Below are 27915 nucleotides of genomic sequence, written 5' to 3' on the forward strand. Positions count from 1 at the left end.
AAGTATGAGACAACAGCATTTTATCATCAGGACGTTGGAGTAATGACTGCTGAAAATGGGATAGTTTCATCTGAATAATGAATTATAGATCAGTCATTTCCAGCAGTAATTGCCCTTTCCATAATTATTAATGCCCTCAAAATGTAGAAATCAATTTAATTTCACCTTACTGTAAAAAAAAAATCTGTTTCTTTCATTTGCTGTATTTTGTACAGTGTTTGCTCATTAAAATAAGAGAAAATATAACATTTCTTGAACTAAAATCAAAGATCCAAAATGAAACCAGACTATTGGAACCAAAAACTCCTGCTGTAGACAACAACTACATTTTTGTGTTATACTGTTTCCACTTTTGTGAGATTTAGGCAGCACTCAAAGCCAAATTGAACCCTCCCCCCACACAGGCTCATACTGCCAGCGTCTTTCAGCTGTTGCCCAACACTCACTGTCACTTGGCTCCACACAATGCATGGCCAATGGATAGACTGGATCCCAGCATCCGTCCTCAGAGGGGCATTGGCCCTTGGCCAGACAAGCCTGAGCTGGGGCCCCTGTCGCACTGAAAGACTGGAAGAACACTAATGGTTAAGTCTGAATAGGAAGAGTCTGTGAGAGAGAGTCGGGGAGGATCGTTTTAATATGATCCAGTTTGGAACTCCATAACACATATTCTGGTTTCATTAGGGGCCAAAGATGGAGCCTTGTGTCGGCCGCATTAGCAGTTATAGGGGTGACTGTGTTTGTCTGCTTGACACTGTGTAAAAGAGGGTTAAGGCGGAGATGATGGAGAGGGACAAGGGGGGAGAGAGATAGAGAAAGAGAGAGTTCGTGGCCCTCCCAGTTAGGTTATGGCACTGCAGCATGGACAAATCCATGAGCAAGCGAAACCACTGTTTTAAATAGCAGGTATCTGGTGTCAGCGTGCCCTGAGAGAGGCCCTCTCCATCAATATGTTCCTTTGCCCTTGTCTGCTCCTGATATCTTTATCTTGTCAGGACCTCTCCTGTATGTTCCACCTCAATGGCTTCCGTCTGCGCTCGCCCCGTGCAGATGGACTGCTGCTGGTCGCTTTGGGCCATCGAGGCCGGATGGGGCAAGAGCAGAGAGGGGGGGTTGAGGTGCATGAGGGGTAAGCTGAAGGCAGTCTTATGTCAACCTGTAGTCTACAGGGGCCTCATTACATAGACGCCAATGGAGAAGCTTTTAGAGGGTAATTAGACTATTACAGATAGCAGGGGGAATAAATGAACACTCCCTATGTCCTCTGAATAAATGAGATGTTAAAATTTGCTTTTTTTAAAAGTTACACTGTAAAATCTGACAAGTTGATCTCAATTTAAATAATCTTAGAAACTGATTGCCTTGACAAAAGGAAAATTAATGACTATTAGTCTTGATTTATGTTAACTTTATATCTAATTGTAAAGTTAACTTAAAATGTTTATTTAATTTTGGGAAGTTTATGCAACTTAAACACGACACCTGAACTTACCTTGTTCTTTTTAAGTTTTAGCACTTTTTGCCACTGATGAAATTAGGAGATCTGTAAGTTATGTTTTCTTGAAATGTTTAAGAATATATAAATATGATTGACTAGTTTGCAACTGGCAGAATACAGATATATAGCTCAAACTTAACAATTAGATATAAAGTACACATAAATTAAGACTAGTAGTTATATTTAATTACATTTTTTCAAGGTAATCGGTGACCTTGATTTTTTTTTTTCAAATCAACTGATTTTTTCAGATTTTACAGTGTAGTAATGCATTTGGAAATTTTGTCTTTTTCAGTAAAAATACACAACTTCACTTGCTGGATAAGAAAACTAATCCAAAACATATCTTTGAAATCTACAAGAAATTTAATGCAAATGAACATTTGTGTTGACTTGACATGATGCAAAAAATGAATCTGGTTTACCTGTTCCTATCATAAATCCACCATGTTGAAATTGACTGAGATTGTACTGTTGTCTGGTAGAAAGAGGAAGCTTCCACTGTTCTTTCCTGTAATTTGGAGCTTACCGTGAGATGAAAATGGGAGCAGGATTGTGGGGAATGACAGATGCGGCTCGGGAGGGCCATTGAAGAGGTCATATGTCATCACGGGGTCGCACACGCCCTTTGAGCAGGGGCCGAGAGGGGGCCCTTCCCACACTACCTGGAGGAGAGACGAGGCCTGGGAATGCAGCTAACCTGGACCTGACTGACTCCACTCACCTGTCAGTCTGTGCCCTGGATTTATGTCTGTCTGGCTCTGTCCTCCTACATAAGCATCTGTTGTACAATCCCAAAAAATCTTTCTATATCAGCCACACTTTCACCTTCGTGTCTGCCTCTGCAGCGGAAGCAAACCTCTTGTACTGTCAGTTTATCAAATATTACACCTATAAATCATCACCATCATCAATGTCATGTTCCTCTGCCTGGTATGTCCTGCCAGCGTAAGAGTTTCTGACAGACCGGCGCCTGCACTATATTTAATCTCTGTCTTTCTTCCTCTCTCCTCGTCTCTTCTAGTCACTTGCAATGTATGTGTGTGTGCATGTGAGAGGAAGAGAGTGAGAGGAGCTCGGGAGCAAGTGTGTGTGATTTTAATAGCCGTCCGTTACCTGCTCACACATGATACCCCTCCAGCCTGCCTGGGCAGATGGCTATTACTTTCCAGTTGTGAAAATCAAGCTTATACAAACACAGGCAGGACTGAGACGCACTGGACCAAGTGTAGTATCCTGATAGATAGTATTGGTGTGTGTGTGTGTGTGTGTTGTGATGAGGGCTGATTCTCTGGCGTCTGTCATGCGCAGCCTATCCTGTGGAAATCATTAAGTAGGAGCACTAGGCCGTCACTTCCTGGCAAAGCATGCGAGTGAGATGAAGAGCTTTATCACTTTCCAGGACAGGTGGGAACATTATTGAAGGCAGGACGGTGTTGAACGTGAAACAAAAGTGAAATGTCATTTGATGGCTTTGCATTGGTTTTGTTTTTGGTTTGTGGTTGTTGTATTTTTAAACTTGTTTGGAGCTTTAAATTTCACTTGGAATTTGAATCTGATTTTCAGAAATTTTTTAAGCATTAAAAAATATAAATACAAAATAATAAGTAAGACATCTGACAATGTAAACATTTAAATTTGTGTATTTTCTATGGCATTTGCGAAAACAAATTACAAATTTCTGCATCTTTACAGCCATACAGCTTCCATTTGCACACACCCAACAGCAAACTGTAATTTTCCGGTTTCATTAATTGTGGCCACTTCATTTTAGGTATGAAACCTGAACTTCTCGCTGTCTTGAAACTCAATAGTCCTTTTAGTGTCAAGGTTGGCCCTGTCCTGCTGCCTCTCTCATGGAATCTGCCGTCATGTGACTTGCCCCCACTGTCCCAAACCGCCGGGATTATTGATCACTCGCTGCTGTGAGTGAGACATTTACTGTAGCCCATATTGCTGCACACCGGAGAGCTGCGCGCGGATCACTTCTTTTCTGTACACTCAATCGATAGATAATAATGTGGTAAATTATTCAGCCTCTTCGACATGTCGACAATGTATTGTTGAAATAATAATAATAACAATAACAAAAATAATGATCACAATTTCCTAGAAAATGAAATCTAAACTCGTGCAATTAAGCATCCTGAATATGCTGCATAAAACACCTAACTTTAGATATTATATATATTAAATTAAAATGTCGTGATTCTTCGACATGTCCACAATGTGTTGTTTAAATAATAATAATTACAACGACAACAATAGTATTCTTTTTTAGAAATTCATATCTACTATTCATATCTACGCTTGTCCATGCCATCTAACTTTAGAAGTTAATTAACCTGAGATGATATTTAATTAAAATATCGCAAAAATTAACTTAATGACTCAGATGACAAGGTGAGTAAAAAGAAGAATTAAATTAATTTAATTGACAAACTACTTAAGTTCAAATAAAATAGAAAATAAAATAGCTGCTTGTGTAATTTACAAACTTTCAGAATTACTATTAAATCATCATTTTACTTAACTTTTTTTGGCGTTTTACCTTAAAACTTTTTTGAAATTTTACTTTATATTAAAGCATCGTGATTATAAGCTATAACAACACGCATTAACAATGCCAATAACAATTTATTATATTTAAAAGCTTTGAAAAAGCGATCCGTATTGTAACATTACTGCAAGGGGGGAAAAAAGTCAATTCTATTTTTTTCTCTTTTAGTGTTTAATTTGATTTTCTTTTCCCATTTTTTTTAGATTAGCCAGTAAATTCATTTCCGTTTTCTGCTGAAGCATTTCGATGATTAATCCATCTCTGTATTTCTGGATATTGTTGCTAAATAATAAAAATCAAAAATAAAAAAGTGAGGTTTATTGTGCACGTCAAACATTTGTCAGTCAAAGTAAGACGCGTTTCAGGCTTATTGTCTTAAAGCAGTTCTTACACTAAAAGGTCTTCACTAAAAACTTCATTAGGCAGAGGACAGTAGTTGTCTGAGCGGTGGCCGCAGGGCTAATTACTGCGGAGTGGTGATGAAGGTAATGAGGCCGGATCAGGTGTCTCTCTGACCGCTGGCTTCGCGCTCACACACGGGCAGCCCGAGACTGAGAGCCGCGGAAGGCCGGGGCCTGAAACCTCAACGATGGATGGTACTTCCATGTATATATACCGCCATCTACTGGCTGTATATCAGGCAGTGACATGCTTAAATAGCAGCATCTCACTGTATAAAAGGATTCATATAGTACTTCATTTGGGCATTTGATCAATATCAGAACAATATCAGTGATGAAGATATTGAAATGCATCATTTGTGTGCACAAGGGGATCTTAAGGAAATTACCATAATAGAAATGTCATATCTACTCTTATTAATCTTCAAGAAGTGTGTACAGCAAGTGAAGAGTGTGATTATTCTTACATTTGCATTTTGTTTCTGATATGATAGCAATAAAATTAAAAAAACACACACATCTTAATATACCAGCACCATAATGAACCTGAAGTCCATTCAGACCAACAAAAGCATCAGGGGTGTTTCTAGAAACTGAGGACACTGGGGTCATTTAAAAACTGTTTTTACCTTTCAAATTATTTATGAATTGTGATGAGAAAAATAAGTGGTTAGTAATTAGTACTAACTGCTGAACAATTTTCAAATGCTATTAAAAATAGACTAGAGTTTAAAAAATAGTTATATGTTTGTATTTATGTTAACAGTGGTGAAATCTAATTAAGTACCTTTTCTATTAGGCCTATTCTTATTATCTATTTATTTATTGTTCTTATTTTTTAAAAATAAAGTAGCCTATATATTTAGTGTGGGGCTATTTATAAAACATTTGGCATAAAGCCTCGCACACCCAAGCCTAATGACGCCACTGATAATCATCACGCTGTACACTAGCCAAAAAATCCTCAACAGAGCTTTATAATAGTGGTGAAACTCTTGAGTGTGCTTGTGTGTGTTTGTGGGGGGAAATCCCACATGTGCCTGCCTGAACTCCTAGCCCTCTCTGGGTATATACGGTTGAGCCCGGCCTGGACAGTGCCCACGGGTGGCATAAACTCCACTTTAGCTTCACACGGTTCATAAAATGATCAATAATAATCATAAGTCAAAGTTAGAGCTCCTATCGCTGAATAATTTGTTGATACTAGGTAGCAGGGGAGAGTTTGTTTGAGTTCCCTATTGCCCTTTTAGGCACTTCGAGCTTGAATTTCATCCAGCTCGAGTAGATGTTCCCTTTAAAACAGTGCTTGTGTCATTTCCCCTCTGCTGGTCAACTTTCACCCAGCATCACCTCTGACCGCACTCTTCAATCTGAATCCTTCATAAAGTTTCCACAGATTTCTCCAGCAACATAAACTCTCAAACATGTTTGGCGCAAATTATAGTGTGTGTGATCCCTCTGGCATGGGCAGCATACAAAATAAACTGCCTCTAATTGTGATGCTTTGACCATCTTCCCCTTGACTATTGTTTAGCTTGGCCGCTGCCTGGAGCTTTGTGGTTTCAACCCGAATAGCTCAGGCGGTGTGAGAGGGAGAACACATTATTATTCCCGCTGCCCGCTACACTGCACATGCTAATAAGGGAGGACCACTGGGATTTTAAAAAAAAGAAAGAAAAAAATTAGGGGAGACGGTGATGTCATCAGTGCTTTATCTGAGTTGGGATCTGAGGGGGGTGCAGTTTCCTCTGGTTGAGACTCTGGGGCCCAGGAGTGAACCCGTGGCTTTGCCAGGGAGCCTGTTTAAGGAGATTACTCAGTCACCACACCTTTGTTGCATTATGGGCCGGAGTGAAAGGCCGTGCACTGTGGACATCCCAACGAGACGCCATACTGACAGCTTTTTGAAACCCAAATCAACATGGACAGACATTGGCATTCTTCTGAGCCCAGTTCTGTATTTCTGTCTTCTTGGATGGAGGACAATTAATATATATTGCCAGTTTGACCTTCATTGGCAAGATTTTCCATGGTGGCAGGACTTAGTTAATCATCTGAGTCCTGCTTAAACTCAATCAATCATTAAATCTTCAATCAAAGACAATATGGCATTGTTAGTGCAACATTATATCACTTACACGGCATTAAGTGTTCATGGCAGGCTTCATGAAATCAGATAAAACTAAAGACTACCTCATACAGTGCATTGGTGGTGGTCTCAGACAGTATATGTGATCAGATCCAATGTCCTGAACAAATTACAATTACAAAGATGAGAAAGACACATTTTGAAAAAGAAAAAAAAAAGTAGGATAGCCTCTTAGGAATTATTGCAAACCCACAATTAAATTAAGTCATTTCCTCATGGTCTGGTAAAGAGATGGTTCAAGTCCTCAGTTACACTCTGCATCCTCAGTATTTTAAAGGTATGAAGTGATGATCGAAATCATGTCTAGGCAACAAGCAGTGGCAAAACACAGTACAGATTTGGTCAAAAATAAGACTTTTTATATGTGTTTTACTATATAAAATATTACGCCATACAAATTTAGAATTTCTGTGAAAACAGCTTTTGAAATTTGAAGTTACTATTACTGCAAAACAGAGCCAAGAAAAAGAAGAGTCAGACCGCAGTGCACTCTGGTTATGCAGTTAGCTACTGCATTCTGGCTTTGAGTTGCTGCCCATGTCTGCAGTAACTACACTCTGGTTTGGTAATCTATGCCACAGAAAGGCAGCCAACTGAACAGCTAATGTAAGACATCACGTTTAAGCCAAGCCCCCAGGGACAGCACCAGGTCTGGGAGCCGAATTTAATTTTACATAGTGGCTAAATGTGGAATTACAACACCCGGGTCCATCACAAGATGCCATGGGATCCGCACAATTTTTTTTACCATAGACGTGCATTGTGAAAGAGATGCGAAATGAATTGTTTTGCTATTATGATTTGATTTATTCGGTTCAATAGCCTTTCAAAAGTCCAGAAGAGAAGATGAATTCATATTATATCTATTCAGTTTAGACAGCTAATCTGGAAGTTAGCCGCTTGAGTGCCTTAAGTCTCTGGTGCGTTTGCTCTATGGGTCCCACGATACAGAATATAAGGGGTTCATACTGCAGCAATTGTGCTTTTTCCATCTCATGCACCACACTGTCACTTTTATAGAAATGAGCAGGCCCAGCCTACAACTCTGTATCCAGATTTATTCATACATTAACAGACAATGGACAGATAGACATCTATTAGAGACCTACGGAGATTGCCTTCATTTAATTGCTATGATTAAGACAATTATTATTTTCTTAAATAAAGAAACAAGCAAAAAGAGCAGATCTGATGAAACTTGGTTGTATTTTTTAAGGTAGAGATTTTTTTAAAAATCAAGACATTATAATCCTCTATTTGTCAGGCAGTCTGCTAATCAGCCAAAACTTTCTTCTAAGCTTCACTGCTCTCTGCATTAAGGGCAAACTTGGGGTAAACTTAACACTTATTTCCCATGGCAGTAGAGGAGTGAAGGTGACAGTCTGAGACTCGGGCTGATCCTGGTGGGCGGGGGACTTCCACAGTGTACTCTAGCCACACAGAGCCTGATTTTATTGCCCTGATAAAACGTCCTCTGGGGTAATCGTGACAGGCAGTTGCCCCTTTTCATGCCCACACTGCAACGGCACCGCAAGAGACCAGAGAGAAAATCACACATCCCATTTCTCACACCGGCCTGTCCCTCTTACTCTGGCCCAAAATGCGTTTTATGGACGTTTCCCCCCGTTCGCTGCAGATGGGTTAAATATTACATCAAAGCGTCTTTAATGTTTCACAGTACCTCTCATATTTCTGCCCAGTATCAAGTTCAAAACTGGTGCAGGCTGCATTTTTACAGTAGATTTAATGGATCAATGTCCATAATCACATTAGCACTGGCTTAACATATAACAAATTTCACCGTACCAGCATCAAAGACCTGACCTCTTGTTATAATCAGGCATAGCATCTTTTCCTCCACTCAAGATCTATGCGCCTTCTGATACTGGGAGAAACAGAAAATTGTCAAGGGGGTGATAAGCTGTGGTGTACGCAGCTCACAGAGTAGCCGTATGAGAGAAAAACATTTGTCCCTCATAGTCACACAGTCACAGATGCTTTGTGCACCTCCTCACTGTTTTCATGGATCATACTGATAATCCCCTTCTTCTCCAGCTCTTGTTCGGCATAAAATCTGTGGCGAAGTAAAACATTTTCTTTAAAAAAACTTTCATTCTTTAAGTCAGCGGGCAGATGAAGGTGGTCAAACTGAGAAATTTGTTTTTTTGTGAAAGAAAAAGACAGCGTGATGTATAGTGTCTGAGTAAGAAATACCACAACAGTCTTCACTCAGCACTTCCCGCACAAGGCCAACAGGCCATCAGTGCAAAATACAGATTAACAAAAAATTCAAACAGACAAACTGCAGACAAACTAGAATTGATGGCTTCCACTGAGCCACTCAGGGACCGGGCCATGACGTAAGAGGGAAAACATGTCGGGTTCCCCCGGCCAGGTTAATCAAGACAAGCTTCCCCTGCAAAAAGACGGGTGTGTGTTTGTGTGTGCAGCCCAGTGCGTTTCATGTGTATGTATGTGTGAACCCATTTCTCATTCATAATATGCAATCTTATTTTACGGCTGATTGTGCTTGCCATACATAGGCTGTATGCATGAGGTCTTTGCCCATATTCCTCTACCCAGCGCAGCATAAATAAACAGGAACACTCTATAATCCATCATCCTGTGTGCTGTGGGAGCGTGCCCAACACAAACATGGCTTCTGTTTTCTATCTGTGTGTGTGTCTGTGTGAGAGAGACTGTGTGTGAGGGCTGGGATGGGTAGCACTATTATGTTAGTGCTCAGTCCATGGCTGTGAAACATTAACCGGCTGCACTAAATGAGGATTATACAAATGAGCTTCCTTTGCTCTTTGTCTCTGTGTCCCACTGTCTGGACAAGACGCAAAGTGGAGAGTCCTTCTGAGACGACTCTCATCTGAGTGTCACAAGGACTCGTGATATGTTGAAACTTTGCATTTATCTTGCATTGGTTTGGCTAACTGTGAATTAATTTGGCCAATAAAATTATTTTTACACATATGTATACATCACAGGGGCCAACTCAGGGGACACATGCCCCTTAGTATTTAAAATAATTGCAATTGTCCCCACCAATAAAGGCATAAAAGTAGCATTTATTTTGACAAAATGTATAACATTTCCACCATAAATGTATGCAGAAAAGGCACAAACAGGGCTACCACTGCCATGGAAAACCTTGAAAAGTCATGGCATTTCCACATCATATTTTCCAGTCCTGGAAAAGTCGAATAAAGAACAGTAACCTTGATGATGTTTCCTAAAATGTACCTATTAAATTGGTAAAACAGTCTCACACTTCAATATTATACAGCTTTATTTTGTGGGTGAGGCTCTAAATGTACTCAAATGTTAAAGATGCCCTCATAATATATTAATTTTGGACATGATACATTTAAAGCAAGAGCATACATTTCCATGGTAGGGTCCCTTTAAAGTCCCAGAGAATAAAGCGGTATCCCATGAAGCTAATTCACTCTAAGACTAGTTACTGTGGGTAATTGGGGCCTTATGTCAGATTTATGGTAACAACTGACCTCATCCACAATATTTTCTGCTTAAGCCTAGATTGACTTCCCTGTTGCAGCTCTTGTCATACTACACCAACTCTCGATCCATATTGTAACAATGCTGGGGCTATTGTACCCAGCATAATGCACTTTTACAATATCCTCATTCATTGCATGAGGACTTTATTTACAGAGCCCCCTGGGTAACGCAATGCCATGCTCTGATCACACACCAGCCCACTGCATGTAATTATCCTCAGCCTGCTCTCCAATCTGTCACTGCCCAAACTCATTTGTAAGAGTGCATGTACAGTGATTAAAGAAACTTCTGTGCCATTGCAAAAAAAGGGGGGGCTTCTATCACTCCCCTCTCCTCCCGCCCTCCACCTCCACATTTGGGGAATTCTCCAAGAACGAGACGAAGCTGCCATGTCAGAGCGAGCCAGGCAGACGTGTACAGATCGCCAACATTGCTAATGCATCTGCGGCACTGGTGCAGCAGTCAAGTCATAATAATTAAAGACATACAACATCTCAGGACTTCATTAATCATGGTTTATATGGGCTTTGAAGCCCTAATGAAAAACAGCCTGCCTCTCCGGGTTTATTGTGTCTGTACAAATTGTGGGGATGGCGTTTGCCAGGAATGCCCCCCTCCTGACCGGCTGTTACAGGATGTGGTGATGGAAAACAAAAAGATAAGATTTGGTGAAAAGCTAGCGATGGTTACAGAGAGGTCAGTGGTCAAGGCTGTTTATGTAGACGCTGAGCACCATTCAATCAGACAAAAGCAAGCCGCTGACAGTGAGGGCAATGTGAGTTTACACATGTTTGTGTTTGCACATTCGTCCTCTTGTGTGTGTGTATGTTTTCTGTCCTTGGTTGAGCAAAATGAAGGCCTGCAGTGCTCTGGAGATTCATCTCGCACTGTCAGGTATCATCATCTTTGATTTGCTATTAGTTTCTCAGATTCTCACCATGCTCTCCAGCTCTTCTGGAGGTGCATTACAGTGAGATCAGAGTGAGAGATTACTGGGTATTAAGCTCTCAGTGCCAGAAGTGGAAATTACAGAGAGGTTGTCAACGCCAGAGTTCTCTCTGCTTGTTTTCTCCTAGAGAGAGGGAGGTAATGCTTTACTCACCACGTTTCATCCCAATGGCTTGTGACTGGTCCCTGGCAGCGCTATCAGTGGTGAGTCACAGCCAAAAGTCTGTGTAGCTCAAAAGGAAGACAGAGAGGGAGAGACTGCTTAGGATTGCAGCCCAGGACACATGCATCTTCTCCCAATAAAAGTCCCTTTGGCAGGTTTACATCGCATTAGTCCTCTGAACTCAAGGAAATATACAGTGGAGGAGAGAGAGGGGAGCATCCATCATCTGAAATGCAAAGGATGAAGTCATTTTATTTTCTCCCTAATGATGTGTCCTGCCTACAGGTGCTATATCCTCCCCCTGGTTCCAAAGGTAAGCTATCAGCATCATGTTGGGACTCTATCCATCTACTAAACAGTGGTGGACAAAGTACACAACTCTATAACTTAAGTCAAATATTACTCCAATATAAGTGAAAGTTGGTAAGTCAAATTACTACTTGAGTAAAAGTACTGGAGTACTTACTGTAAACAAAAACTTAAGTATCCAACCTACTTTTCCCTTATTTTATCTCAGCATATTGTTGTATGTTGTCCCAATACATTTACAGAACCTAAAGACTCTATAGTAACTATTGAATGCACTGATTTGCTTGTAGAAGCAAGTTAAGCAAAGTAAACAAGTCATAAAATGTAGGCTATCTTAATTCAACTTCTTTTTTTCTCATCATTTTGTTTTATTTAATCTGAAGAGGATTACAAGTTGAAATTGAAACAAACATTAACAATAAGAAGAATCTGAACAACTATCAGCTTTAATCTGAACTAAAATATGCAGGCCACTTTGTCAAATGCTACTCAACATTGCCAGAAATGTGAAACAGCTTGACCTCTCCTCTCTCCCCGTCTTTACCCAAAGCTGCCCAATTCATGCCCGGGGAAAAGATACAGGAACACCACTTTAAAATACATACCACACGCAGAACTGCATGATCGCAGTTTATGTTCTTTTGCATTTTAGAAAAGAAAAAAATATCATCTGTTAACTTCACAGCAAATGTAACGAGAGCATTCATAGAAATTTAGTGGAGTCAAAAGTACAAGTCTTTCAAATGCAGTGGAGTCAAAGTAATACGTTTCCAAGCAGTAAAGTGCAAATGCTGAAAAACTACTCAAGTACAGCACTTAAGTAAATGTACTTTCCCGTCCACCACCGACTCTAAATCAGCGCTGTATTTACTCTGTAGCTGTTTATGTAGAACAAACAGCTTTGCCTGCTCTAAATGCACAAATAGACTTTAACAGATAAGAGTCAAAGAGTTCAAGTCTGTCCATTGCAGCTCTACAGTAAAACTGAATTCTGTGTGGTAACTACCTGGCAGTGATTCATTTCCTCTCCAACACAAGTCCTTCACTTAAATTTGTCGTTTTATGGAGTGCGTCTGACAGAGTACAACTGACAGATGAGAGTTAAAGTGGCCCCTCGGAGTAAACAAGTCAAAAAGCTCAGAGTTTGGCTGAATTAAAGGAAGAGAGGAAGGAGGAGGGGGGCTGGGTTTATTTTAGAGCCAACGAGCATGGTGCTCTCTGGACCCTGCGGTTTGTCAGCGTTCCTCCCAGGTGAGCTCACACTGGGCCAGTCGTGCACGGCCACCCCCATCAATCCCCCCTCCCCTGCTCTGGCCAGGGAGAAACGGCGTCCTCAGCTCTCCGGCTTGACTCACAATATTTTGCTGGTAGTCAAAACAAAATTAGCACTGGTTTGTTATTTCTAGTTAGCTCATCCATGACTCCTGTGTCCATCATTTCAGAGGAGGGAGAAATGTTTATTTGCCACCTTTGAGTTTCTGAGGATTTGGATGAGAAAGATCAGAGTAGTAGCCGGGATTTATAGTTTAATTTGAGGTCAGTGAGATGATGCCGGTGGTGAGACTTCCTCTTTGAAAAGTAGAAACAATATTTTGAAGCCTCAGCTGGCGAGCATCTGTTCTGCTGGATTGTCATTGAGCAGGAGCTTGAATCGTGTTCAGGTCTTGTTAAATTGTCCTTCATCCTGCACTCTAATTAATTTGTATGGATTAATTAAGTTGTCATTTTTCATCATAATTAAAATAAAGACATTGTCTTTGGGGTGGGTGAGTGGGGTTATAGGTGGAAGAAAGAATTAGGTTGGAGTCAAAAGCAATCAACATACATCTCATTTAAAAAAAAGACTAAATAATGAATGTATCACATAGACCATACAATTGTGTATTAGATTTTTAATGATTAGTTTTAAAACACTGAGGTATCATGGAGTTATATGTAACTTGGCATCGAAATACTAAGGGAGAGGACATTGAAGTGATTAGAGAAGTCTTGGTCTAAGACAATACCACCACCGTGTGTTTGAAAATGTGTGTTACAGGCTTAAAGAAAATATCTGTCCATACATACCCTGCTGAGTTATGTTAGAAAATATTATTGGTTTATAGGTATATTTAACTGTACACTCTGATAACAAAAAGGTGTCGGGGGGGAACTGAGAAAAGAAGTTGCAAAGATACAAGATAACAATTATTGTTATTATAGTCAGACTCTAGTCTCTAATTTGATGACTTTGGACTCTACTTGACAACATCGAAGGACTTGAAACTCAACTTGTGACTTCTCTTGAACTTTTGAAAATACTTGATACCTTCTGCCATGCTCACAGGTTTAAAAGTATGCTATTTAATAGGTTTCCCACAAATCAGTTCATATTATGTTACTGAGCACGAGTTGGAAAAAATTATGCCAACAGACGGAGACGCAACAACTTCCCAAAAACATGTTTTTAACAAATACATGCAAATTTTTTTAAAAAAGCATAATTTTGTAAATTTAATACATTATTTCTCTGTTGTAAAAGTGGCATTATATTTGGTGAAGAACAACTGATGACTTGTTTAGGACTCGAAAAACAAAGTTCAGATCTTGGGACTTGATTTCAAAGACTTGCGTTCTACTTGTGACTTGCAAAAAAAGGACTTGGTCTCACCTCTTACAGAAATTAGAAAAACCGAATTGTTTTGATCCTAAAATATATTTTAGATTTTATTAAAATTACTTAATATAATCAAATGGGACAGACTCAGTTGCAGTGATATATAACATGCAAAAGGTCCACTATGACAAGAATAAATATGTTATTTAGCAACAAGTTTATTAAAACAAGAATAAATAAAATGTCATTTATACACTCAGCTATGTTGCATTTCATTGCTCTCTTATGTGTCAGTAATGAAAAAGCAATGTTTCTTCAGAATATGGTAAATATCTGATAGCAGCATTAGTATATAATAAAAAGTGAGCACAATATCAAGGTGACATCTCTCTGTAAAGACTCTATGTTGCTTTTTTTTGTCAAATTGTTCAGTAGTTTTAGGATCACAGCCTTATCTCAGCTTGTAAATAGATCATCAAGGTTGCAAAAAGTTCCTTATTCTCATTTTGGTGTGTGTTTCCTTCCCCAGGCCATCCACCTCGTCTGGCTCCTGCCACTTCTCTTTGGGATGCAGCTGGTGGTAGTACAGCACGAGACACACCAGCCCCAGCACTGAACCTCCAAAGATCAAACCACTGACTGGCAGCAAATACGCAGCTGTCTGCAACTCTGGTTTTATTAAAGCCAGCAGTGAAGGAGCCACAATGTTTATGACAACATAGAAAAAGTAGTAGATAATCATGGCTAATCTGATGTCCTTTCCTTTCACGTTGAAAAAGGTGAATGTGAGGATGACTCCAACAACTGCTCGGTACAGAAACTCAAACTTTCTTGATGAGCAGAAGTCTGTTTTAAGCACATGTGTCCAGATTGTCCCCAGCAGCCAGAGGACGGTGAGGCCTATTATGCTGTAGGGGCTCAATATGAGCAGGAGAGTGTAGCTGAGGATGTGGCTGGTGATGGTGCAGAGTTTGTAGAGGAGGTAGACTGCTGTGGGGAGGCCAGAGGGCATCTCCTTTACATGGGGGAGGGATCTACGCAGGCAGCGGCGATAGTCCACCAGGGCCCAGGCAATGTTAAAGAAGGAGAACGCCATGGATAAATCTGAAAGAAATGGACATATGCAATAAATACCGATACAATAAAACTCATAAATATGTCACTTTATGCCTCTACTTACACTGCAGCACAGAGCAGCTCTCATTTAGGCCTAGCACTATGTATAGCTGCAGAAGGAGCTGGGGAACACTCTCCAGGAAAGCCTCAAACAGTTTGAGCATGCTCAGATCCGTAGCCAGGCAAAACAGATTGTGGTGCACATCTATCTTCTCCTCCATTGCATAGGAATTTGTTGGGATCCATACAACTTTAAAGCCTTTTTTCAGCAGGTGATAATACCTAGCAACAGGCCAAACACAATGAAAACAAAGTCAGACATGTTGCCACCATGTAGAACATTTGTCAGCATGTTATCTTTTGCTGCTGCACAGACGATGATGCAAATCCACTGCAGCTTAAAAGTAGTTATTCCAGTTTTATTCCATAATAACATGCCATTGTACATGTTTAGCATACCGAACAGTCACTGCAGGCACTCCTTATTACAAACAACATGTGCAGCTCGTCTGCAGATGTAATATCGTACAGGGCTCAACACAGTCTTACCTGGTGAAGACGCCCATGCCAAACAGGTGCAGGACAGCAAGTCCACCCTTTGACATGCCTGATATGGTTGGTTTTCCCTCGTCATTCATGTCGTCCCTGTACCAGGCATAGCTGAAGATCTGCGTCACCAGCAGCCCAGCCAGAACAAACACAAGAGTCAGGCCAGTCCACATAAATTGTTTCCCCTGAAAATATCTCAGTGCCAGTCCAACATCTGTCCAAATGTCCACCACATACAATAACAGTCCAAGAACTGTTAAAAGCCATCGCAGCTTAGTGTACTGATTTTCCGGTTGAAGCATTTTGATCAACCAAAGGTTTCGCTCTGTGATGAAGGCTCTGAAGATAAGCTGCTGTGTGACAATTTCATGGTGGGCGTCAGCAGCTCAGGTTCCACTTTTGGTTAGTCTGTGAAGGCGTAACAATGTGATAAAACTCATGAGTATCATGAGAGGGACAGAGAGTTCTTCACATGTACAAACGTTACGTTGAAATGGTGTACAGATTTACCACAAATCTTTTCTTATGACAAGTTTTAAAGAGCATCGTGACTGCAGTCAGCTGCTGTGTCACAGTCTCCTGCACTTTGATCCCTGTCATAAACACTCCTCATAATTGACATGCTTACAAACGTAATAGAGAAGTAATCAATGACGTTATCGGCAGCGATAGTGAAATGATAAATGATGCTCATTCAGGACTCTTATATAAGATTTACTGTGGTGTTTTTCTTAAACCTCTCACTGAATTTCATTCAGATCTGTTCATAGAATGACAGACTAACTACATCATCTATTTCATAACAATAACACCATTTTAAACTGTTTTATGAGATGTCATTTGAGATAGATAATTGACAGAAGGCTAGTATAAGGGGAAAAAACATCAAGATAGCAACAATTTTGTCCCATAATATGATCATATCCCCCTCACGTCAATAAAATAAAGCCATAAATTGTGTTAATTTCTTAAATTTTCAGAAAGAATCTTTATAAATTATTCTGAGCTCATAATAGAAATCCCTATTTGAGCATATCCTGTCTTAAACTACACAATTACTAGTTCATATCATCATCATCTGCACTTACCGCAATATATTTCCCATGGTAGACAGCTGTGCACAGTCACTAAGGCAAACACTTCTGCATGCTGCACTTCTCTTTCCTTTTCTTTGAACTCGTGACAAGCTCCACCTCAGTTACAACCCGCTGAACGGATATAGTCATGCTGGGAAAATGAAATGACATAATAGATCTTGTGTCTGTGTGGGTGTCAGCAGTTCACACTTTAAGTTCCCTGTTAGACAAAATATATTTCTTGGATGCCTTAAACACCAGCCAGCCAATGCTGAAATACCTAGGAATCCTAAAGACACGTATTGCTTCATTCTAGCGTGTGAAACGAAGACAGGTGTGTCTTTTGACTGCTGTGGACAGAAATGATGACGTATCACCTCACACAGTGGTTTTCCTGTAATCTAAGCACTTACAGTAAGCTTGGAAATACATTCATCAGAGATCAGGAACACTGTATTGTACTCCATTACCTTCCAAAAACCCCAGAAATGTAGACTTGAAATGCTCCAATTAAGTAATAGATCAACATTTTGGAAAATATGTTTATTTACTTTCCTGCCAATAGTAAATTAGAAGATCAATGTATCTCCTGTTCATATTTGGGTGGTATGGGTTTTCTTACCTAACTCTTGACAAGAAACAACTTTGGTATTCCCAAAACATCAGAGCTATTGGTAAAGCAACATTGTTTAACCCTTTGAGACCTAAGCAAATTTGCTTGATTTCTTTATAAAACATAGGACGAACCCAGTGAGCAACATAAAAAGAAACCAATCAAAAAAACCCAAGATAAAGTAGAAAGTATGAGAAAATTATGAGAACATTAGCAAGAAAAAATAAAGAAGAAAAAAGTAGGGAAAAAAACAACAAAAAAAATTAAGATAATTTAAAATGTAAAACTATGAAAATTATAAGTATAGTTTTTTTAGGAAAGATTTTTTTTTTTTTCCAATTTACTAATTTCCTACAATATGCAGAACACTTCTTGCCAAGTTGCTCACTGACTCATAATCAGGGTTCAGAGGTTTAAATACTTGTGCAGGTATCTGAACACAGTGCAAGAAAAACTGATGTCAGTCCAGGTTTCGAGGAGTTTAACCTTCTGTAATTTATGTCAAATATGGACACTCTTTTCATGACATTATTAAATTAACTTGGAACAGTAACTCTAGAAAATGATAGGTCTATCTCATGCCAGATCTTAGTGAGGGAAAATACATCTAAAGGCTTGTAATGTAATCAACACATATACTCCGAGCCTTTAGGCGGCGATAGAGAGCTCCAGCTGTTTCTCTCCTGTGCGTAAAAGCGCGTCGTTGGTCAGGCGCTGGGGCTCTCTCTCCGTGGACCCTCCCACTAGCAGAAGAGTGACACGCCATTCAATCGCTGCCTGGCCCTTCGCTTGTAGGAAGCAGCAGGCAGCTTTCAGCGTCCTCATACAGAAGGATAACATCAAGATCTGGTAGTAACCGACTGCATCTGCGCTGCGTAGAGCAAAGTTAATCGTGTCGACATGGGGATCCGAAAAAAGACCAACAAGAACCCGCCGGTGCTGAGCCATGAGTTTGTCATCCAGAACCATGCAGATATTGTTTCCTGTGTTGCTATGGTGTTTCTTCTCGGGCTCATGTTTGAGGTAAGTCCCGTCCACATGTTGAATGAATTGTGGGTCGTGTGGAGATGCTCTCCAGACGGGCGACGCGGAGACAAGATGCCCAAGACTCCCATCTGTTCTCTTGGAAAGTGACATGGCTGATCTATTCTTCACACTACTTCCTCCCGTGATCGAAAGTTTTCAGTGCACGGTGGCCTCGCTTTTTGCATTTATTCCACAAAATTACTGATTCATCAGGGAAGCCTTGTTTTATGTTTTTTTTAATCAGTCTTGAATGCGTTTTTGTCTTTATTAACGCGGACACTAAAGTCCATCTGGCTGCTTCCCATATTGAAATCGATATTTCAAAGCACTCGTCTTACAGGCCCGCGGTGCGATCACACACAAAAAAAAACAAAGTTTCTCATGTGCAACATTATTTCCAGAAATATCTCAGCAGGCTGTCCTGCACGTTTGCATCATTGTATAGACATCGGTTGTGACAATATTGTGCAACGCTCTCGACTTGCTTAGTTTGTACGTAGATGTGTTACGTGGCAATCATACAGCGGCTCGGAGGGCTGTCATCACACAAACCCGCAAACTGAAAGTTGTCCTTGGAGCCAAACTGCGTTTTAAATGTCTCAATACTGCGGGCTGAAAACATGATGCTGTTCACACAGCGCGATCGCGTTTGTGCTGCACGCTGGTCCACTTTCACACATTTATGCTCCATTTCACGCACGTTTCTTCCTATGTGAAAAAACAGCGCCATTAGCGCCAATGTAGCGATTATTTCAACTACTTCCTGTTTGTGTTTTACAAAGTAAAATTCCTGTGAGAACAGCTGTCGCAACGTGTTTATTGTATTGTGAAGGCAGCATGAATAATTTCAGAATTAGGGGTATTTGTGACATTTATTTAAACAGTGAATGCTTCTTGTGCGTTTTTTAATTTAAATTTGGTGGCCACGTACTTCTTTTGTTCTGAAGGGGGAATAAGCAGCTTCCCATTTTAACATTATTTGAGCTATCTTGGTGCTATTCGCTATCCCTCCAAAAACTACACTTACTTGGATCATTGTTAAATGCCCATCAAATATCAATCATATCAACCCTATATAGTTTAATAATACTGATATGTTTTAATACATATTCAATTTAATTATTCTATTTATTCTATTTCTACTAGAGCTGCAATGATTAATCATAGTTATTAATCTATTATCTAACTAATCTATATATCTATCTATTTTCTCTATCTTTATCGATCTAACTATTAATTAATTTATTAAAAATATTAACTATTGCTAACTAATCTGATAATTGATAAATCACTCTAAAGTTTGTTTTTTAAGTAAAAGTTACTTATAGCTATGGGAATAAATTCTAGGGATTTTTTTTAACCAATGTTTGACATCCCAAAATATTACAACCAATTTGGCTGATAACTGATACAGATATATATACCGATTCTATTCACTTTTTCCCACCTAATTTTTGTGATCATCAAGTCTCTTCTGTAGTGGAATTAACATCATATTATGCATACTCTTATTGTGATGGCCCACCAACAGATGGAGATGTAAAATACAATGCTTTTCTCATGTATGTAATTTCGATTCATTGCGCAAAATAAATACACTTAAATTTAGGGTTGATGTTTTGTACATATTCACTTTGTCAGTAAAAATATATATTACATCGGTTTGTCAAATCGGCAGAAATCAGCATGTAGGTTGATTCTGACATTTCATTTTAAAGACAATATCTGCCGATACAGATGACTGATATTATCGTGCATCCCTAATATATTCTACTTTCTTTCTTTCTTTTTACCATTTTCTGACATTTCATATACTAACCAAGTAATGGATTAATCAAAAAAGTAATCAACAATGGAAAAAAAATCATCAGTCGCAGCCCTAAATCCTTCCACCTCCACAGAAGGAGTTAGTAACGCTGCTTCATCACCCTTTTTCTGATGTTACAGTGATATTGCATAATTCCCATATGGCCTCACAGTTTTGTCTGATCTGATTCTTGCTATCATATATTGCTAAACTAAAACATTCAATGACTTTAAAACCCCTGTGCCACCTTAACTTCAGTATTCACATGTTAGTCACAGTTCTAGTCACTGCATGATGTTTCTTTCTGGGAATCCTTGACGTATAAATGCAGTGCTCAAAGCTCTGTGTATAAACACAAGTAACCCTGTTTGATTTTGTGGTAAAATGTATTTCTGCAGGCTTGCATTACTAATATATATATATTTTTATGTCTGCAGGTAACCTCAAAGTTTGCAGTGTTATTCATAACTGTCCAATACAATGTCACCATATCAACAAACGGTAAGTTAATGATTGAATCAAGAATTAAATCAACATATATGTAGTGAGAACAGATGTTTTCAGGTGATGTGTCAAAATGAATACTGCAAGTTTTTGCTTCAACATACAATGCAGTATTTTCTCCGAGTTGTCCTGCTGGAAGCCTCTCATTTGGATTCTAGAGCGGTACTTGCGTGGCTTTACACAAACCCATTTGAGAGCTCCTTTTTTTCCCTTTGGAGCTAAATTTAGTCCGCCTGATTTATAAAGTTCTCTTGTGGCAAGGTTGCGCCGGGTGAATTTGGGCTAAGGTGTAATATAGGCCTCTCAATTCAAGTCGTTTCAAGGTTAACAATTTCTCTGCCAACTTCAGATACTGCTAAAAGGAATGAACAACCTCGGAGCTTGTTCATACTCTGTCACAGGTTTGCAGGCTGCCAGCTGGTGATTCAGTTCTTATCTGGGAAACTTGACCACGTACCCAACTCTGTAACTTATTTACAGCGTGTATCTAATTATACAAATAACACGCAGCACCTAAATCTCTCTGTAGTGAAACAAATTCAATAATGCCACTGTATTTTCTCTCTGTGTGTGCTGACTTTCACAAATGATAGGACTGATTTCATTATGTGGTTGAATAAAGCATGAGAAAAGGAGTATGGCACAGGCTTTCTCAAACTGTTTGCTGGGAAATGTTCCTGTATCATCCATCACATTATTCACAGAGAGCCAGTCGGAGGCTGTATGGATAATATGTAACTTTAGGACGTCAGAGGAGGGTCTGTGTGAAAATGAATGTGCTCAGACAGTCTGTGACTTTCGTGAAATGCTGCACAATATAGACTCGTTAATCTGAACACCTCACCTCAGGAGTTGAACTTATCAAACGTGTGAATCAGTGGACTGAATTTGATTAAAATGGCTCAGCAGTTCATATTAAGGGGTGCATCTATTGTTTTTTTCATCCTGCTTATTGTGTTGACTCTGTCTGACCTCTTTTTATTCATCCGAAGGCCCAGAAGAGACCGCTGTGAACCACTTCCATCATGGCATCAAGGACCTGGCCACCACCTTCTTCTACATGCTGGTTGCCATCATCATGCACGCCATCATCCAGGAGTACGTTCTGGATGTAAGTGAGACACAAACTCAGACGCACAGGCTTTAATCTTTACGCACAGTTCTCCATTTTTATTAATTGTTTGTTTGTCTTCGCAGAAAATCAACAGGAAGAAGCACTTCTCCAAAACGAAACACAGCAAGTTCAACGAGTCGGGCCAGCTCAGCGCTTTCTACTTGTTTTCTTTCGGCTGGGGCACGAGCATCCTGCTTTCTGTACGCACAGTGGATGAAATAACGGTGTTCTTGTTTACATGTGTTTTACGCCCCCAAACTGTCAATTTATTGTCATTTAAATGCTTCTTTGTCCTTAGGAAAACCTCCTGTCCAATCCTGTCAGCCTCTGGGAGGGTTATCCCCACACACTGATGCCGTAAGTTTGTGATGATGTGTCTTTCTCACTTCCTTAAATGGACAAGAAAGGCTGTCAATATTTTGTTTATTTCTTATTTTATAAGAGCTTTAACTGTAGCTCTAAACTCAAAAACTTTAAACAGGGTTCCCACGGTCATGGAAAACCTGGAAAAGTCATTGAATCTCCCAATCTTGTTTTTCCAGGCCTGGAAAAGTAATGGAATTAGTAAAAATATATACATATATAATTGAAAGTTTTGGAAAAGTCATTGGATTTGTAGTGTGTTATGAAAGTGTTACAGTAATGTTCCATGGAGAACCCTCTGCATTATGTAACATAGCCGCAAATTTATTTTCTGTAGCTGTTGACGAAACGTACCTCTAATATCCATCAATGTGAGACGTTTTGGACACCATGTATGTTTATTCATATTCTTGTCTTGTGTCTCTTCCTTGATGTATGCCAGGTACATGAAATTATGTGTCAGTAGAGCTTGATTCAGATCATTTTAAAAAACGCCGGGCAAGTGTGTCAAGAATGCTTTATTATTATTATTATTATTATTATTATTATTATTATTATCATTATCATTATCATTATCATTATCATTATTATTATTATTATTACTACTATAGAAGGGGTCGCTGAAAAGTCATGGAAAAGTTTTGAAATGTTGTCCAAAATGTGTGTGAAGCATGTTTGAACTCCTGTTTTTTCTTCAGATTCCAGATGAAATTCTACTTCATTTGTCAGCTGGGCTACTGGTTACACGCTCTCCCAGAACTCTATTTCCAAAAGACAAAGAAAGTAAGTGTGTGTGTGTGTGTGTGTGTGTGTGTGTGAGACGTACTGTACCGTCTGTTTGGACCCTAAGGCTACTTCCTGTTTGACTTCCTTGGTTATGTTGCATTGTTTCACCCTCCTTGCTTGATTCCATGTGCCGAGTAAATATTTTGACCATTTTTTGGCCTCCCATTCTTTGTGTTTACTGTTTAGGAAGATATTCCACGCCAGCTTGTGTACATCTCCCTGTACCTGGTCCACATTGCAGGCGCCTACATTCTGAAGTAAGAACCGGCACTTTCAAAAGCCCTAAAATTATGTGTGATTGTGAGGAACACATTTTGCATTTCTCCTGCGTTTACACACTGCCCTTCAGGAGAAAGTTAGTGGTGTCTAGTGGTTGCCCTTCTCCGTGTTGTTCCTGTCGGTTGTAATGAAGGGAAATCGTGTGTCCTTGTGTCTCTCAGTCTGAACCGTCTGGGTCTGGTCTTGCTCGTGCTGCACTACTTTATTGAGCTCCTGTTCCACGTTTCCCGCCTGATCTACTTCAGCAACGAGAACAGACAAACTGGGTGAGTTCTCCCGTTCAGAATGGTGTCTGCCAATCATCGTGTGAAATGTTTTACCAGTTAAGAGTTACTGATGCTGAGAAGTCATCCTCTCCTCTTCCAGTTTCACCATATGGGCCGTCTTGTTTGTCCTTGGACGGCTGCTCACCCTGTCCTTGTCCGTCCTCACCGTGGGCTTTGGCCTCGCCACAGCTGAGAATCAAGGCTTTGATTTGGCTGCAGGAAACTTTAATGTTATTTTTGTTCGGTAAGTGTGTCTGAGAAGGGAAACGGCGCTGCTTTATCCTACTAACTGGGTTTATTCTGGTCTGAAAATCTGCAACCAATAGCCTTTTTGCAATTAAAAGGGTTACTTAACTATTTTTAAAACTGGACCCTATTTTTTCATGTTTTTGTGTCTAAGTGTCTAATGGAGATGACATTTTTCGAAATTGGTCCAGTATTGAGCAAGAGCGCAAAACATATTGCAATGTAACATTAATGAGCAATTGCACACTGTCAATTAAAGTTGACTAAAAGTGCTTGTTTTTGCTACTGATGGGCCCAGATTATTAATATAAGCGACTGACATTATGGAATCGATCCTTACAGAGACAGAAACTTTTGTTTAAGAGTCAGATCGCTTTTATTTAACCATTAACAGCCCCAAAATCTCCATCACAAACCCCCCAGACTCCATTTAAAAAGACTTTAATTTTATCATCTGAAAACACCATTCATTTAAAGTCGACACAAACAAAATACAACTCATAACAATCGCATTGGTTCACTGTTCCAAAAATCTCCAGCTCTGGTTTGGTTGAAATAAACCCTTAATTCACCCAGTTAGATGTGAAAATATGCGAACAATATACAAGCCAAAATGACTGTTTATTTAATTGGAGTCTGGTGGATTTGCTGATAGTGATTTTGGGGCTGTTACTAGTCAAACAGAAAGGATCTTAGTCTTTTACAAAAAGGTCTGTTTCTGTAGGAATTTCCTTATGTTATCAGACACTTTGAATAATAATCTGAACCTGTGAATGGCAAAAACAAGCCCTTTTAGTGGATGCACACTGACGGTGCATAATTGCCCGGAGTGGTTACACTGTTCCCATCGGTCATTTAGACACAAAAATGCAGGGAAATAGAGTTCAGGTTGAAAAATACCAGTTACCCTTTTACATTTATCAAATCTCAAAAAAATCCACTCTGAAATATATGTTTAGCATTATTAGAGTTACTAATTGTGCTGCACACTTTTTGTTCACTTTATTGATGTGCTCTAATTCCCATCGGGCAGATCTGTCAGCATCATGTGGCCACTTACGATAAGGGAAAAAGAGCTTATTTGTAGACTCGGTGTGTGGCGCCGAGGTCCAACAATCATACAGGAAGGGCTCCATTGTAGAAGAGGAAGAGAGTTGTTCACCCACAGCAGCTTCAATAAATTATAATGAAATGCAACCACAATACATCAATATTGCTTTGATTATGCACACAGCCCCGTGTCTGTTTAGCGGAGTTATTGAAACATATTATGGGATTGTAAGATATATCTAGACATTATGTTAATATAATGGGCTGCTTTGGATATTACTGAGTATCTGAGTGTGGAGGGAGGTTTAAATGTGTATTTAATTTTTAGCAGGATCCCTGTATGACACACATGCGCTGCGGCTTTCATCATATTTTGATTTATTAACTTTTTCCATTCTCTATTAGGATAACTGTCCTGGCTGCCATCTGCCTCACTCAGGCCTTTATGATGTGGAAATTTATCAACTTCCAGCTGCGCCGGTGGAGAGAGCATGCTCAAGCTCAGACCTTGAAAAAGAAACAAGTTCCTTCCAAGAGCAAATCAAAGAAAGACAAAGGTGACGAGCATAAATTGTGGAGTGCATTTACATGATTATGAATGTGTTCTTTTTGCCAAGCACTAAACATCACCCAAGCTATAAAAATCAAATCACATCATTACACAATGAATTTTTCAAATGAAACTAATTGAATGCATGTTTTGTTTTAAGCCAATGGAGTAAATGGAGTGAACTCCCACGGTGCTGATTCACCAAGATCAAGAAAAGAGAAGTCATCATAAACACATTCCCCCTCTCAAAGAACCATCTTCCCCCGTGCCTCCGCGGCCGTATCCAAACCAACAGTTCCTCCAGCTCCTCGACCACGATATGCATTTTCAGCTCCCACACAGGACCGACCTCCCAGCTGGACTTCAAGGGCCAGAATGCATTTAGCTTTTGCTTGCCGCCAGTCGTCCAGCACGCCTTGATTTAAGAATCACTGCTCTGCTGTGCCATCTCAAAAGAAAAGAAAGCAAATTCCGAAAATAAACTATTAAAAAAAGAGACCTTATTTAAGAAGTGCCTATTGATACAGATTGTTTTGTACAGGGTGTGTAATTTTAACAATTTCAGGAACGATGACTTTAGTGTTAAATGTTTCTCCCAAGTCAGGTCATTTCATGCTTTTTTCCCCAAATAGTGTATATTCCAGCTTGTGATTGATTTTTCTCTTGTATTTATAAGTGCTAGCCAGGCTCCTCTTCTTTGCGACCGACTCCTGTCCCTCTGAGGGATTTCTGTAAACATTGTATGGAGTTTATGAATTTCCTTCCCTTATTTTTCCATCATTGACGGTTGCACACTGTCATGTTAGAATCTCTGGGTTCACACCACAGACTGTTTAAACTCACACAGCAAGACATTGTTCGTTTTCACAGACACTTAAAGATGGAAAGCGAAGTATTCCGTTTTTATATCCATACGTGGATGAAATAGGAAAGAGGAAAACAGGAGCGTCACCCTGTAATACTGTAAAGTAGATTCACACTTCAGTATTGTGCAAAACTGCCAGCAAAGACGTAGAAACCTGATGTAGCATTTAATAATCGGGGTTCAGAGCAGCTTTGTAATCACAACCGAACATTGCAATGAAATGATGCATACTCTGTTGCGGTTCTGCCTAACACTGTCATTGAACACGCCTCGTATTAATTTTGAGTGTTATGATGATGGACAGAAAAATCAGATAAAACATTCCTTAAGCAAGTTTGATTTAATCATTGTCTTGTACGGTTCCTCTTCATTTGATGTTTAAGTAGAATGGTTTCACTGTATTTGTTCGGCCTTGCATATAACAGATTTCCTTTAAAATGTCCACAGGAATGATTTGTTGTTAAAGCACGGGCTGAGGATGAGAAAACCATATTTTGTTTGGCTGTTTCCCCCCTTACCCATGACAGACTGTGCCAAATGAGCCTGACTGACTGTTGATATATGCCTTTCTCTTACATGCCATAAAATGAACCTAGAGAGCTATGGAGTGCAGTCAGCCGTATTGTAAGAATCAATCACCTAGGTAACACTGGCTTATTCTAAAGAATAAACCCATTAACTAATTTTAGGTACACAGTAGTGAGTCACGGTTGCCTCCGGCAGTATATCAGCAGTGTATGTGGTTTTCTCAACTTGTCCTGAGGGTTTATCTTAAAAAGGAATAAAATGTTTTATTGAAAAAGAAAGAGGCCTCAGACTTATTTTTTTTTATTTGTATGACCAAATATCACAGATTTGCTTCAAGGGTTTTTCAATCTGTGTAGCATACAACACCTCCATCATTAGACCCTTAATTAGATAAGGAAAAAAAGAGAAAACTTTAACAGGGAGAAAATGGAGGAAACATTGGGGCACTGATCATTATTTATGAGAGGGGAGGGGATGGTGCGAAACTGGGGAGGCACTTCAAATGATTTTAAACACTGGGGACAGAGGTGTGTTTTTTTTGTTTTTTTTTTCTTAAGGGAGAGACATTTAACTTTAAATTCTTATATTTTGCATTTCTTTTAAATACCATCAGAACTCAAAAACTCGCAAGTGGGTTTGAAAGACATGTTTTCCTTAGAAATCTCCAAAATCACATCATTTAAATAAATTAAAATGTAATTTAAAAAAATGTAATAAAATGTTTAAATTACTTCTATTGTCATTTTTTTTTATTTATTTGGTTAACTTTTCAGTTACTTTGTACATTTTATAACCCAACCTGAAGGTGTGAATGGTGTTTGAAAGCCTTCCTCACATAAAATACGCACACAAATATTTGTTTATACTGTGTAGCACTGTCCTGAACAAGTCCTACCCTTAGATAAATAGACAAACAGGAGAGCCTGCGAGAAAAACCTGCACAAATAACATATGCATGGGCTGAATGTGTCTACATGGAGTGTGTGTCCTCTCCTCCTCTTAGTCATGAAAACATACACAAA

The 27915-nt window shown here is 39.5% G+C and overlaps 2 protein-coding genes across 2 annotated transcripts in view; one reads left to right on the forward strand and one right to left on the reverse strand.

Annotated features, from left to right (window-relative positions):
• xkr9 (XK related 9) overlaps nt 1-18252 on the reverse strand; it is a 36446-nt gene extending 18194 nt beyond the window's left edge. The window contains exons 1-5 of the mRNA XM_042510674.2: nt 16909-18252; nt 15821-16228; nt 15336-15553; nt 12566-15259; nt 11242-11476 (exon numbers count right to left, since the gene is read on the reverse strand). Coding sequence (XP_042366608.2) covers nt 14631-15259; nt 15336-15553; nt 15821-16122 — 1149 coding nt within the window. The 5' untranslated portion in view covers nt 16123-16228; nt 16909-18252 and the 3' untranslated portion in view covers nt 11242-11476; nt 12566-14630. The remainder of the gene's footprint in view (nt 1-11241; nt 11477-12565; nt 15260-15335; nt 15554-15820; nt 16229-16908) is intronic.
• A 16-nt stretch (nt 18253-18268) lies between these two features.
• Nucleotides 18269-27171, forward strand: tram1 (translocation associated membrane protein 1). Its single transcript, XM_042510401.2, has 11 exons — nt 18269-18532; nt 20780-20843; nt 21839-21957; nt 22044-22160; nt 22259-22317; nt 23022-23106; nt 23296-23366; nt 23550-23654; nt 23755-23898; nt 25356-25507; nt 25661-27171. Exons 1-11 carry the CDS (start codon nt 18410-18412, stop codon nt 25729-25731), a joined length of 1110 nt encoding a protein of 369 aa, XP_042366335.1. The 5' UTR covers nt 18269-18409; the 3' UTR covers nt 25732-27171.
• Nucleotides 27172-27915: the final 744 nt, after the last annotated feature.

The sequence above is a fragment of the Plectropomus leopardus genome, chromosome 21, assembly GCF_026936395.1.
Source record: "Plectropomus leopardus strain MGB_pleo_1.0 chromosome 21, ASM2693639v1, whole genome shotgun sequence".
In the NCBI taxonomy this organism is placed as follows: Eukaryota; Metazoa; Chordata; class Actinopteri; order Perciformes; family Serranidae; genus Plectropomus; species Plectropomus leopardus.